Source organism: Neolamprologus brichardi, chromosome 4 (genome assembly GCF_056152115.1).
Source record: "Neolamprologus brichardi isolate AB-2024 chromosome 4, ASM5615211v1, whole genome shotgun sequence".
Classification (NCBI taxonomy): Eukaryota; Metazoa; Chordata; class Actinopteri; order Cichliformes; family Cichlidae; genus Neolamprologus; species Neolamprologus brichardi.
Genome location: NC_142107.1, coordinates 25965987 through 25980000, shown reverse-complemented (window position 1 = coordinate 25980000; position 14014 = coordinate 25965987). Strand labels below are relative to the sequence as shown.

The window sequence follows — 14014 nt, the reverse complement described above, 5'->3', positions numbered from 1 at the left end:
TAAAGCCCCAAAATAAATCTTAAATAAATAAGAACTCATTAAATGTAAACGTCACACGTAGATATGTGTTTAAATGAGACCCCGCTGCAGTAAAAGCCTCTAAAAACAACTTACACAAATATTACATTCTTACTTGCAAAACGTTTAAACTTCCAGCACTGATGATGCAATCAGCATGATGTCATGTCGAGTCACCTCCTGAGGTGCAGCCACGCTGCGAGCTCAGACGAGCGTACGCACGACCTTCTCACGCATCATCATTAAACATCTTGAAGTGAATTGTGCCTGACAGGAAGTGCTGTCTGATCCATTTCCAGGTCCCAACGCTCAGCTCAGTTCAGCTGCAGTCAAACGATGAGTGCAGCTGTTCTCCAGCTGTTACAGTAAACTTCAGCTCGGTATTTAAAATTGATCTACATGAAGATCTCTGAGTGAAGGGCGGAGAGGACTCACACACAGCTGTGCTGCAACCCTGGATGGAGTTCATGCTGAGGGTCGCTGATGGGCGGAGACAGACCCCGTCACATGACAGGAAGAAGATGCCGATGATCGGTCCGTGGCTCAAGGTCGGCCATAAACCCACTGCTGTTTGGATTACTCTCTGAAAACTTCCTCAGCTCAACATCCTCGAGTGCGTGCACATAGATTGTTCCACAGGGTTCAGTGCTAGGACCAATTCTGTTTACATTATACATGCTTCCCTTAGGCAGCATCATTAGAAGACATAGCATACATTTACACTGCTATGCAGAAGTGTCTTAGAAATATGGTTTTGTCACAACCCGGCTCATAGGGAGTGACAATCAAGAGGGAGACCACACACTGAGGTCATTGTACTCGGCGCTGAAAAGCTTAGAAATATGGTATCTAACCAGATTCTTACTCTGGATGGCATTACCTTGGCCTCCAGTAACACTGTGAGGAACCTTGGAGTCATTTTTGACCAGGACATGTCCTTCAACGCACATATTAAACAAATATGTAAGACTGCGTTCTTCCATTTGTGCAACATCTCTAAAATTAGAAATATCCTGTCTCAGAGTGACGCTGAAAAACTAGTTCATGCATTTATTACTTCCAGGCTGGACTACTGCAATTCATTATTATCAGGAAGTCCTAAAAACTCACTGAAAAGCCTTCAGCTAATCCAAAATGCTGCAGCAAGAGTCCTGACAGGGACTAGAAAGAGAGAGCAGATTTCTCCTGTTTTGGCTTCCTGTTAAATCCAGAATTCAAAATCCTGCTCCTCACATACAAGGTCTTAAATAATCAGGCCCCATCTTATCTTAATGACCTTGTAGTACCATATCACCCTATTAGAGCACTTCGCTCTCGCTCTGCAGGCCTACTTGTTGTTCCTAGAGTATTTAAAAGTAGAATGGGAGGGAGAGCCTTCAGTTTTCAGGCCCCTCTTCTGTGGAACCAGCTTCCAGTTTGGATTCAGGAGACAGACACTATCTCTACTTTCAAGATTAGGCTTCAAACTTTCCTTTTTGCTAAAGCATATAGTTAGGGCTGGACCAGGTGACCCTGAATCCTCCCTTAGTTATGCTGCAATAGATGTAGGCTGCCGGGGATTCCCATGATGCACTGGGTGTTTCTTCTTCAGTCACTATGTATTAACAGACCTCTCTGCACTGAATCATATCTGTTATTAACCTCTGTCTCTCTTCCACAGCATGTCTTTACCCTGTCTTGCTCCCCTCAGCCCCAACCAATCACAGCAGATGGCCCCGCCCCTCCCTGAGCCTGGTTCTGCTGGAGGTTTCTTCCTGTTAAAAGGGAGTTTTTCCTTCCCACTGTTGCCAAAGTGCTTGTTCATAGGGGGTCATATGATTCCAATCCAACTTTATTTATATAGCACTTTAAAAAACCCAAAGTTGACCAAAGTGCTTTCCAATAATAAAACAGAGATAGCAGTTAAAAACCATACATTAAGCCAGACCTTCCCAAAGTGTGGGGCCCGCCCACTAGGGGGGGCACAGAGCCATTGCAGGGGGGCGCGGTATGAAAAGGCGGCGGGGGGGGAACAAAACGCTTGGACACTGCTAGCACGGGGCGCCCACAGAAACGCAAAGCAGGAGATGAAGCGTCGCTGAACATGTTTCCAAACCAACTTCATTCTAAGCCAAAGACTAGAAAATATGGTGACGCAAGTCTTCCCTTTGGTTTCACCTGCACAAGTGCTGAGGTAGGTCTCCCTGCAGGATTGGTTTCCCCTTCATCGGGAGCAGCGCTGGGCTGTTTAAATCACGGCCAAACAGGATCCTACAGCTGTTTATGTTTTTAAACCCATTTTGCACAGAGAGGCATTTTTTGAAAAATGCATTGATAGCAATGTTGAATATTATTACACAGGAAAAAGACAACTGCAGGTAAAATAATCACACCGTGACGCCTCTGCCTTTGTAAATGGAGGGACAGTAACTGCGTGTTTATATGTAAGCGTGTAAAACCAGATAGTCAGATTAACAGTATTTTGTCGCATTGAGCCACATTTAGTAATGCCAACATATTAAAAGAACAATATTTGTTTTTTATATATAACACACCTATATATACACTGTCAGAGATACTTGTCTTTGAGTGAAGATTTAAGGTGACAGGAAATATAAATAACTGCAACTTGAATCTTTACTGAAGCTCAGTATTTGACAGAGTTCAGGCTCATTGCTGTAATATATCATAATAATCTGACAATACTATAATATTGGCCATATTATATTTACATTGCCACAGTGAGATGACTTTAGTCTCATGAACAACATTAGCTAATTGTTATTTACTAGCTAATCTTAAATAACTGTTCAGTACAGAAATGAAGCCCAACTATCATGTTTTACAGTCCTGTGGTTTCAGCCTCAGATACTCAACTAATCAAAGTGATGTCATGACAAAAATGAATGACCAACAAAACATTTTTCTCCTTCATTTCTGTCACACAAAGCTGTATGTAACGTTTCTCGCGGTTAGTATCATGGTTGCTAGGCAACCTGAGCCGCGCAACGAAGGCTAGACCGTCCCATTTCACAAGCCTCTCACTTCCGCACTTCTCGTACTCACCGTACGTAGTACACGTAGTGTGCGTACTGCAAGCGTGCGGTCTCTTAATTGGGACACAGCCAGTGCATTTGTTTTGATTTGTGGCCTTATCAAATGGCGCCATGCTCCCACAATGCATAGCAGCATTACATCAACTCCAAAGCCCTATTTCCATCCATTGAAAAAAACATTTAACCCTCTGATCCGTGGAGAGCTCAGAATCCTAATGTGTGACAATATTCATTCTATTCTCCGGTCCACCAGACATATACCAGGATAGACTTCTACCGTCAGTAAAACACTGTGAATATGGCACAATAATGTTGTCGGATCACAGCCCCCTCCTTTTGCAACTAGCCCTCGGGTTCAATCACACAACAAAGATATGGAGATTTGATAATAGTTTATTATCAAATAAACAGGGGATAGAAGACATTAAGAACCACATTGATTTCTACCTGTCAATTAACAACACTCCGGATATTACCAAGTCTACCTTGTGGGAAGCGCTAAAAGCGTACATTCGGGGGCAGTTAATTTCGCGGAAGAGTCTAATGAATAAACAACAAAGAGAAGAAGAAAGTCGTATAAAAGACAGGATACAGGAAGTAGACAGACAACACATGGCGCGGCACAAGAAGAAACTGTCCCTGCAAGCTGATTTAGAATTGATGTATAATGCAAGAACAGTTAAACTTCTAACCAAGGCAAAATATAAATATTATGAACAGGCGGAAAGGATGGGTTCTGTCTGTCTTACTGCTGTGCTGCTGAGCTGCCTCACTGCTGCGCTGTCTTACTGCTGTGCTGCTGAGCTGCCTCACTGCTGCGCTGTCTTACTGCTGTGCTGCTGAGCTGCCTCACTGCTGCGCTGTCTTACTGCTGTGCTGCTGAGCTGCCTCACTGCTGCGCTGTCTTACTGCTGTGCTGCTGAGCTGCCTTACTGCTGCGCTGTCTTACTGCTGTGCTGCTGAGCTGCCTTACTGCTGAGCTGCTGAGCTGCCTCACTGCTGCGCTGTCTTACTGCTGTGCTGCTGAGCTGCCTCACTGCTGCGCTGTCTTACTGCTGTGCTGCCTTACTGCTGCGCTGTCTTACTGCTCTGCTGTCTTACTGCTGAGCTGCCTTACTGCTGAGCTGCTGAGCTGCCTTACTGCTGAGCTGCTGAGCTGCCTCACTGCTGTGCTGCCTTACTGCTGCGCTGCCTTACTGCAGCGCTGCCTCACTGCTGCGCTGCCTTACTGCTGTGCTGCTGAGCTGCCTTACTGCTGTGCTGTCTTACTGCTGAGCTGCCTTACTGCTGTGCTGTCTTACTGCTGTGCTGCTGAGCTGCCTTACTGCTGTGCTGTCTTACTGCTGTGCTGCTGAGCTGCCTTACTGCTGAGCTGCCTTACTGCTGTGCTGCTGAGCTGCCTTACTGCTGTGCTGCTGAGCTACCTTACTGCTGTGCTGCTGAGCTGCCTTACTGCTGAGCTGCCTTACTGCTGTGCTGCTGAGCTACCTTACTGCTGAGCTACCTCACTGCTGTGCTGCCTTACTGCTGCGCTGCCTTACTGCTGCGCTGCCTTACTGCTGCGCTGTCTTACTGCTGTGCTGCCTTACTGCTGTGCTGCTGAGCTGCCTTACTGCTGTGCTGCTGAGCTACCTTACTGCTGTGCTGCTGAGCTGCCTTACTGCTGAGCTGCCTTACTGCTGTGCTGCTGAGCTACCTTACTGCTGAGCTACCTCACTGCTGAGCTACCTTACTGCTGTGCTGCCTTACTGCTGCGCTGCCTTACTGCTGCGCTGCCTTACTGCTGCGCTGTCTTACTGCTGCGCTGTCTTACTGCTGTGCTGCTGAGCTGCCTTACTGCTGTGCTGCTGAGCTGCCTTACTGCTGAGCTGCCTTACTGCTCTGCTGTCTTACTGCTGCGCTGCCTTACTGCTGCGGTGCCTTACTGCTGTGCTGCCTTGCTGCTGAGCTGCTGAGCTGCTGAGCTGCCTCGCTGCTGTGCTGCCTTACTGCTGCGCTGCCTTACTGCTGAGCTGCCTTACTGCTGAGCTGCCTTACTGCTGAGCTGTCATGCTGCTGTGCTGCCTTGCTGCTGAGCTGCCTTACTGCTGAGCTGCCTTACTGCTGAGCTGCCTTACTGCTGAGCTGTCATGCTGCTGTGCTGCCTTACTGCTGAGCTGCCTTACTGCTGAGCTGCCTTACTGCTGTGCTGCCTTACTGCTGAGCTGTCTTACTGCTGTGCTGCCTTACTGCTGCGCTGCCTTACTGCTGAGCTGCCTTACTGCTGTGCTGCCTTACTGCTGAGCTGCCTTACTGCTGTGCTGCCTTACTGCTGAGCTGCCTTACTGCTGTGCTGCCTTACTGCTAAGCTGCCTTACTGCTAAGCTGCCTTGCTGCGCTGTCTTACTGCTATGCTGCCTTGCTGCTATGCTGCCTTGCTGCGCTGTCTTACTGCCGTGCTGCCTCGCTGCCTTACTGCTGCGCTTCCTTGCTGCTGTGCTGCCTTACTGCTGTGCTGTCTTGCTGGTGCCATTAAAGGACCGGCGGCTGCAATTCATTCATCCATCCGGACCTCGATTATTTGGACCGAAGTACTCACACACACGCCCGCACTCAGTGCCATACACTCTCTTTATTTTGCTGGCCAGCTAACACCATTGTTGTTGTTGTTTTTCGCATTCACAAAGACTATCCAAATACATTTTGGTTATTGTCAAATAGACACTCTGATTACGGACTGAGGAGGTTGTGGTGTTACAACCCCAGGACTGAGAAAAAAAGACTCTTTACATAATATATTCACTTGTCTCCTGGTTAGGAGAAGTGGCTATTGATGGAAAAAAAATTATTTTCTTCTTCTTCTTGTCTTTGTTTACATTGTATCCCAGAGAAGTTTTAAGTTGTTCAGGTTGAAACATTTGCACTTAGAGTTTCCTTTGATGTATCAGTGTCAAGCTGATGTTTAAGAGGGTATGTTAAGGACGGATGTGCTCCAGTCCATCAATCCTTTAAAGTGCTGGACACCGATGGTAAATTGCCATCAGACCCTAAATAAATTGTCCTCTGCTGTTATCCATATTGCTTCACTCATTCTTTGGTGAGTAGATGTATTGGTTACACAAGCACGAAAGAGGCACCGCAGAAGACAATTTTTTGGCGAAAGATTAACAGGTTAACATAGCTGGACTGGCCATCAGGCATGCCGGTGGGCTGATGACTTATTTATTTATTTATTTTTGTAATGGCATGAACAATGAAAGGTGGTGGATTGGCCAGATGCTGGCAGATCTGTAAAAATAACTCAGTTGTTTGGTTTCTATGGCGGAGCTTCCACAGAGGCCAGCAGGTGGATGAGGGAAAGTGGAGGCAGGAGGAGAGACCCGAGGCGGCCTCCAGTCCGAGTGTCAGGTGAACTGAACTTCAGGTAAGAAGTTATGACTGCAGTCTGTCTGGGTCAGATATAAACCAAGTTTAGGTGGAGTTTATTTTCGTTATGCTGAGTTTTTACAGTCAGTTACAATAACTGCGTGAGCTAGCATAACGTTTCTACACAGCTGTTCGGTTGCTATGATGTTACTGATAGTGAACTTTATTTTATTCATAAGGTTAGTTAGTAGAGTTGCCAACGGCTCCTTAAAAATGGAATGGTCCCTCATTCAGAGAAAATATTACGCGTTTCGTATTGAGCTGAGAAGAGACGCAGTTTGTCCCGGACTTCAGCTACAATGAAAAAGACACAAAGCTGGAGTTATTCTGTGTCTTTGCTGCACAGCTGCCTCTTCTCCTCTCATCCTCTCCCCTCTCTCTCCTGTTTCTACTTCAATCATGAAACTGATCAATGATCAGCTGATCGTCTCTCTTGTTTGTTTATCGCCCACTTTGCGCCAGAAAGAGGAAACCAGCGGATGTCGCTAAACAACAGCAGCACGTTTAAGCTTGATCAGCTGTTGTTAGAATGTATTTAATATTAACTTCTAGTATCAGCTGATGTTTGCTGGAGCCACAGCTGTAAAGCTGCTGGTCATGATGGTTTGGATATGTGGTGAGAGGGAAACATGAAGATGAAACCAGGAGATGTCCTTACTGAATCATCAGAGCTGAACAGGTGATGGAGAAACAGGTTTACCTTTTAGGTGACATGGATGAGTTGAAGTTATGAACTGTTTCTGAGAGACAAATAACACCAGGATCCTTTTCTAAGTAGCTGACAGCTGGTAACTGTGCAGGGGCGGGTCTAGCAAAGTGTTGCCAGGGGGGCAGGTAGGGCATTAACAGGGAGAGGGGGGCACAAAGAAATACTTTTCTTTCTTATTCTCATTTAAAATATCTAGTATTAACCCCGATTCTTTTGTCCCCGTGACAGAACAGAGAAAACCGACTCATAGTGTGTTAAAACATTTATATTTCTTTTTATTCAATCATCTTCCGGAAGAGAGAGACCCCTGCACGGCTCAAACGCCAGTTGCAAGAGTTCTAACATTTTTAGCTCCACATGTGTCTTATATGGTGTTATTTCTGTACTTTGCACGTCACACAGTTTCAAACATTGCTTATATGGCAAAGTTCCTCTTTTCTGTGTCTTATCTATTAATATGCCTGTGCACTAAAACTTCCTGTTTTTTTGTCTGGCTGAGCACTTTGTGAGTCAAAAGTGGCCTTGCTCTACAAGCCTTCATTATTAAAGTACATAAAACAATATAATAGGAAAATAAGGATACTAAGGATATTGATTTCATGACACTAGCTTTTATTAAATAATTATCTGAATCTTGCTAACAAAGTTTTTATCTGACGTAAAATGTATAGAAATCATACATATACCAACAAGACTGTACATCACTGTCACAACAGCGTTTGTTTTCATTCAAAGGCTTTATGGCTTTAATACCTGGGGGGCCGGTCTTTAGTCAAAATGCCCAATTTTTTGTCCCAGTCCAGCCCTGCAGGTTAATACTGGCAGTGTCACCGTGCCAGCTGACTGCATTTCATCATCAGCCAGTGTTGTTCTTTATCAATATTACCAAAGTTTACCATAAGGCAGCATAGAAAGTATTTACTTGTTTTCAGGTTTCATTCAAATGTTAGTCTTTTCAGTTGTTTCCCCATTTTTTTCCTGTTTCAAAATCAAACACCAGTTTGTGAGAAGATGATCTTCTTTTTTTAACAGGCAGATAAAGTTTTGCATTGGCTAATTTGCCAATTGTATGTTAAAAATGTTCGTATTTTAAAATTCAAAATGTTTTTGCCCAAAACATATGTGCACTATATGTCAGTAAAAATACTATGCAAACATTGCTGTCCTTGACTGCTGAATAAACACTGACTGATTGTGTCTCTTGTACTTTATCAACACAGTATCTAAAAACTTTTCACCGTAGTGGTTAAAATCTCATTCTAATAAGAGTTAAAAGCGCATTCGGTTATTAGGTTTACAGGGTTATTGAATTATGGTTAACAGTTGGTATAATTTTTTTTTAACATTATCAGCCAATTACATCTGCCACCCTTCTCCAAATCTGTGCCCCTACCTGCCCACCCCCCCCCAACAAAAATTTTCTAGACACGCCACTGCTTGTTTGTTTTCATTCTTTTCAGCACAACCTCACGTGTCTGAATTTACAGTCATGTTTTCATTTTGACAAACTGTATTAACACAACTGATCTAAAATCAGACAAAAAACATAAAATCAGAGTAGAAAAAGTTATATTTGTTACTGTAACAACCACAAACATGTTTAATGATCATATTTCATAACTTTAAATGCAAATATAAATGGTCAATTTTAAAATCATATGTGCAAGTTTTGAAAACAACAAAGTTATTTGCAGTCATTTACCTTTTACCTTGATTTTTTAAAATAACCATTTCAAACTATTTACAGAACAATCAGCTGTTCTTCAATAAGATGCAACAAATTATTTGTGCCACTGCAAAAACATAATTTCTGTCCACTATAAAGGAAACATCACAGCTGATACCTGCAGGTCTGACAGCAGCAGGTGTGTGACTCCTGTTTCTACCTGGAGACAGCAGTCGCCTCATTGTTCTGACACACAACACAAAACTATCCACAACACTACACACTAACTACACAACACTACACATCAACTACACACTGTCCTTAGACAATAAACATGATGAAACCACTCAGGAAAAAACGCCGCGTATATATTGTTTATCATGACTCTGGTTTTACATGGCCGATCAACACAGTTTATAAACTGGTATATGTCACCTTGTTGCTTTGTCTTTAAGTGGTCATGTGATTCTTTATTCTTGCAACGGCAGCACTAATGCGATTGTTTTGTCCCGTTAGCTCCAGGCGTTGTGCCAAAAAGTGATCGTCTACCAGACAGCGATTGCCGCCCGCGGGAGCGCGCAGCTGCTTAAAGCTGTAGCGTCCAGATTACTTACAGCTACAGTGGCTTGCAAAAGTATTGGGCCCCCTTGAACTTTCCCACATGTTGTCACATTACAGCCACAAACATGAATCAATGTTATTGGAATTCCAGGTGAAAGACCAACACAAAGTGGTGCACACGAGAGAAGTGGAACGACAATCATACATGACTCCAAACATGTTTTACAAATAAATAACTGCAAAGTGGGGTGTGCGTAATTATTCAGCCCCCTGAGTCAATGCGAATGTGTTATGTGTGCATGATGATGAATCCTGAAACGTGAACGCTCGGATGTCCAGGAGTCCAACATATTTCAGCTTTTAAAGGACAAATAGGTGCATCAAGTTTTCTACTCTTCACTGTTTTTCACTCGTTTTGTGGGCTTATCTTCATCTTCATTCTCCCCTGCTTCAAATTGTTTCCTGTGATGTTTGGGCTTTGGTGTAACATTGAAGTATATACTGCAATGATCTGCTATGTCGTCATTCTTAACAGTCAGATCAGAGACTTCAACATTTCTGCTGAAGACCAGATCCAGAGTGTGACCGTATTCATGTGTTGGGCCCTCTACATGTTGCTCAAAATTGTATTTTTCCAATAAATTCATAAAGTCTGGTTTTTTTTGGTTCAGCTTTTTTTTGGTTTCATCAAACCAGATATTAAAATCTCCAGCCAAAATGATGCAGCCATTAAATTTTATAGAAGCTTCCTGCAAGAGGCTTTCAAACTCCACCAGGAATTCATCGAATTCTTCTTGATTTCTTGAAGTATTCGGAGAAGGGCGATACACACCGATGACCAGGACAGGTTGGTCACCATCTCGCTCCAGCTCTGCAGCCACATATTCAAAGCGTTTGGGGTTTACTGAGGACCAATCCATTTTTTTACCCTCAAATGTCGGTAAGAATAAAATCGCGACGCCACCTCCTCTTTTGTTCTCCCTCGGAAACTGAAAAAATCTGTAATCTTCAGTTAACAGCTCTTGAAGGACCTGATCCGGGTTCTTGTTCTTCTCCGTGTCCTCTTTTACCCACGTCTCTGTTATAATTAATACATCTTTGTTTTTCTTTAATAAATTGTCAAATTTTTTATGTTTTTTTTTATTTTTTTTTCCAATCGAGCGAAAATTGATCAGCACCCAGCTTCCAGCATCTCCTGCATTCTTCTGCTCGTCAAATTTGTTTTTTCTATCATCACCATCACCACCATCATCACCATCATCATCATCATCACTATCACACGAGTCAGCTGTGGCGTCATAGTCTTTATCTTTCTTTGTGTCATCAGCACCACTCTCCTCACTTGGTTGATTACTTTCTTCCTTGTTGTCACCACCACTCCTTGTTTCGGAGGCAGACTGTTCTTCACCTGCTTGTTGAGCTAGCTTGCTCAGCTTGTTTCTGTAAAAGAACCCAGTGAAGGTCGAGTCAGTGTGATTTCAGCTGTAAGTCGTCACCACAAACAACAAACAACAAACAGGACTTGTACCAGATTTACCTAAAACAGCTGGAATGCAACAAATTTACTAATGAAATCCTGCCTGACTGTGAATGATGTTGTTAATAGTTTCCTTGGTGATTATTTATGGAGGACTTAGTAATTCAGAACAATGGATGTAAGTCTGTGCTCCAACCTGGTAGATTTGCTGTGACCGTGCCAAATTTGATCACCTAATGTGTCGTCATTGATGAGGTCTGAAGCCTCGCAGGTTCAGAAAGTGGTTCGAGTGTCGCTGGGATTTGTGAACATGGATCCCTGCCACATGTGCATGGTGGAGTTTCACCTGTGACATAGTCGAGCTTGTTTTCTTGGAGAAGGGTTTCCCTTTGAGCTGATCTCTCGCAGTTACACAGGATACTCCCGGAGCTTGGGGAAAAAAACGACTGGACTTCTCAGAGTTTGTGAAGACGCTTCATCTGAGAACCTTCTTCAGTTTTAAGACCAAATGGTGGAGAGTCCCACGCGTAAACCCCAGTGGGAGGGGGGCGTGTCCCAGAGAGGGTTGTTGGCGCACTATTGACTATGTGTCTCATCGCGATGTGAGAGGCCATAAGAAGATTTCATTGGGTGTTTAACACCTACAGGAAGTCAGAGCTGTGGTGGAGTCATTTTATATATTTAGAGAAAAACTTACACAATGTAGCTGAATTGACGAAAAAGGACCGAGATGAACTTTTTGATCTCGTCAGCTGCAGCTCTCAGTGATTCGCTGGCTTCGGTCACATGATTCTTCCGGATTAATTCTGTCAACATTTGAATGACTTCAGGAAGTGGCAACTCCTTTCCACTATCTACATATCCAACCTGACCGTCAGAGAGAAGAGGTTAAAACAGAATCATTTCTGTTCTTCATCAGTTTGTCAGTGTTAAGGGAAAAATTGCTGAAGTGATAAACCATAAAAGCATGAATAATATGTTTTTTAAACCTTTATCATGTGTTTAGATCTCACTAATGATGATGTAAAATAACAGAACCTCACCACCACTTTTCCTTCGAGGATGTGCTGAAACTCACATAGAGACATTTCTTGGATGAGTTTTCGAGCTGATGCTGAGCTGAAGTTAATTTGGTTCTTGACTTTAAGTCTTTTTGCTATTGCTGACAGAATTTCTTCCACAACGTGCTCACAGCTGTTTGCAGAAATCTTCAGCTTCTCTAACAGTTCCTCGGTTTTTTGCTGGGCTTCATTGATTTCACCTTCTACCTTTTGCAACTTCTCCAGTGATTCAGTGATTTTAGGACAAGACAATGGGGAAGATGATCTGCTTGAAAAAAGCTTAAGACATCCTCTCCTGTTATATTTTGCGTTTAGTTCCTCGAGCTCCTCAGACAGGTCTGTAAGCTGATCTTTACATTTGTCCAAAATCTTTATCCTGGAGAAACTGGCCTCCAGCAGCTCGTCAGCAGCAGTGCTCATCATGGAGGTTTCTCTGTCCACCACAGAGCAGAAAAGGACACCTTCATGGGAGAAATGTTTCACCATCATCATCATCATAGAAACAGTAATGACTGAGGGCTGTGAGGCTCACAGGTCAGTCAGCCTCTTTGCTGCTGTGAACACTCTTTATATTTGTTCTTTGCTTTCACTCAGCAGGCTGTGGCCCTATAGAGGGCTTTCAAAGCAGTCTCTGACGGTGTCTGAGGGACTGGAACAGGTTTTGGATCCAATGTGTTTGAGGACTTGCATGTTGTTCTTCAGATGCTCGGTGTAGATTAGCCTTCTTTCCTTGCAGTCTGAAAGCAAATACAAAGCACAATAAAGCAAACTGCCCGTTTCAAAAGCAAATGTACAATCTTACATCTAATAGAGCTGAAACATTTAAATTGTGTAATGATTTACAATTGCAATGCATTGCAATGCGGAAAGAAAAGCATTCTTAATCCATTCAGAAGAAACTAATCGATTATTAAACACAGTCCCAATCAAAAGTTTAAGACCACTAGAAAAATGGCAAAAGAGATCTTAAGATCTTAACAAGCTTCCAACAACATGCAACAAGCAGAAATGGCAGTGAGACAGAACATTTAACTTACATTTCACAAACTTAAACTGAGACAGGCTGTTTTACAGCTGATCAAATGTTTAGGACCACATGCCTTTAAAAGGCCAAATCTGTGCAAAACTGTGGCTTCATTGTCATTTTCTGTCAGGTAGTCAGACTGACAGGATGTTCTGATGGCAAAAGCAAAAAAACTTTCCTTTTTGAACATGGTCGGCTTGTTGAACTGCATAAGTAGGGTCGCTCACAGCACGCCATCGTTGCTGAGGTGGGACGCAGTTAAGACGGTCGTCCTGGGGGTTATGGAACAAAAACATGAAGTGGAAGACCTAAAAAATCCTCGACCCAAATGAAGGCCATTACTGGTGCCGACTGCACCCCCATAACCATCAAATGGCATCTGAGACTGAAGTTCTTCAAAAACTAATTCTCTGATGAGAAAAAAATATAACCTTTCTTTTTCTCCTGTAAAAAAATGCAACCTTGATCGTCCTGATGATTTCCAACCTTACTGGCATGACAAGCAGATCCCACCTGAGATGTTTTCTTCGCCCTACAGACGAGGGGGCGCCACAATGATTGGGGAGATGCTTTTTCCTTCAGTGGAACAATGAAGCTTCAGGAGGTGCAGGGGTGTCAAAAGGCTGCTGGCTGTGTCCAGATGTTGCAGAGAGCGTCCCTGATGACTCAGGGCCCTCATCTGTGTGGTAACGACTGGGTTTTTCAACAGGACAACGCTACAGTACACAATGCCCGTAGGACAAAGGACTTCTTCCAGGAGAATAACATCACTCTTTTGGACCATCCTGCGTCTTCCCCTGATCTAAATCCAACTGAGAATGGACAACAGTTCCAGACAGTAGATGCCTTTCGTGTGGCCAGCTTCACCACTTGGAGAAATGTTCCTACTCGCCTCATGGAAACACTTGCATGAAGTGATCGACAATAACAGCGAACCAATTCATTACTGAGTTCAAGTCTGGAACTTTTAGCAGGGTTTAGTAACAGCCCCCACCCAGTTCAACAGGAAGCTACATGCACTCTTATTGCCAAAGAAGGAAGTCTGGTCATGTGAAGTG

At 43.6% G+C, this 14014-nt stretch overlaps 1 protein-coding gene across 1 annotated transcript; it reads right to left on the bottom strand.

The window, feature by feature from the left end:
* Positions 1 to 8863: 8863 nt before the first annotated feature.
* LOC102781223 (uncharacterized) lies at positions 8864 to 12648 on the bottom strand. The gene is made up of 3 exons (XM_006805254.3): positions 11915 to 12648; positions 11569 to 11738; positions 8864 to 10834 (listed from the first exon to the last, which is right to left on the bottom strand). Exons 1-3 carry the CDS (start codon positions 12428 to 12430, stop codon positions 9784 to 9786), a joined length of 1737 nt encoding a protein of 578 aa, XP_006805317.3. The 5' UTR covers positions 12431 to 12648; the 3' UTR covers positions 8864 to 9783.
* Between the last annotated feature and the right edge of the window lie 1366 nt (positions 12649 to 14014).

Coding starts and splice junctions, on each gene's coding strand:
- LOC102781223 (XM_006805254.3), bottom strand. CDS start 12,430: ATGATGATGATGATGGTGAAACATTTCTCCCATGAAGGTGTCCTTTTC. Junction 11,739..11,914: donor TCCTCGAAGGAAAAGTGGTG/GTGAGGTTCTGT, acceptor TCTGACGGTCAG/GTTGGATATGTAGATAGTGG. Junction 10,835..11,568: donor CGTCAATTCAGCTACATTGT/GTAAGTTTTTCT, acceptor GTTCTTTTACAG/AAACAAGCTGAGCAAGCTAG.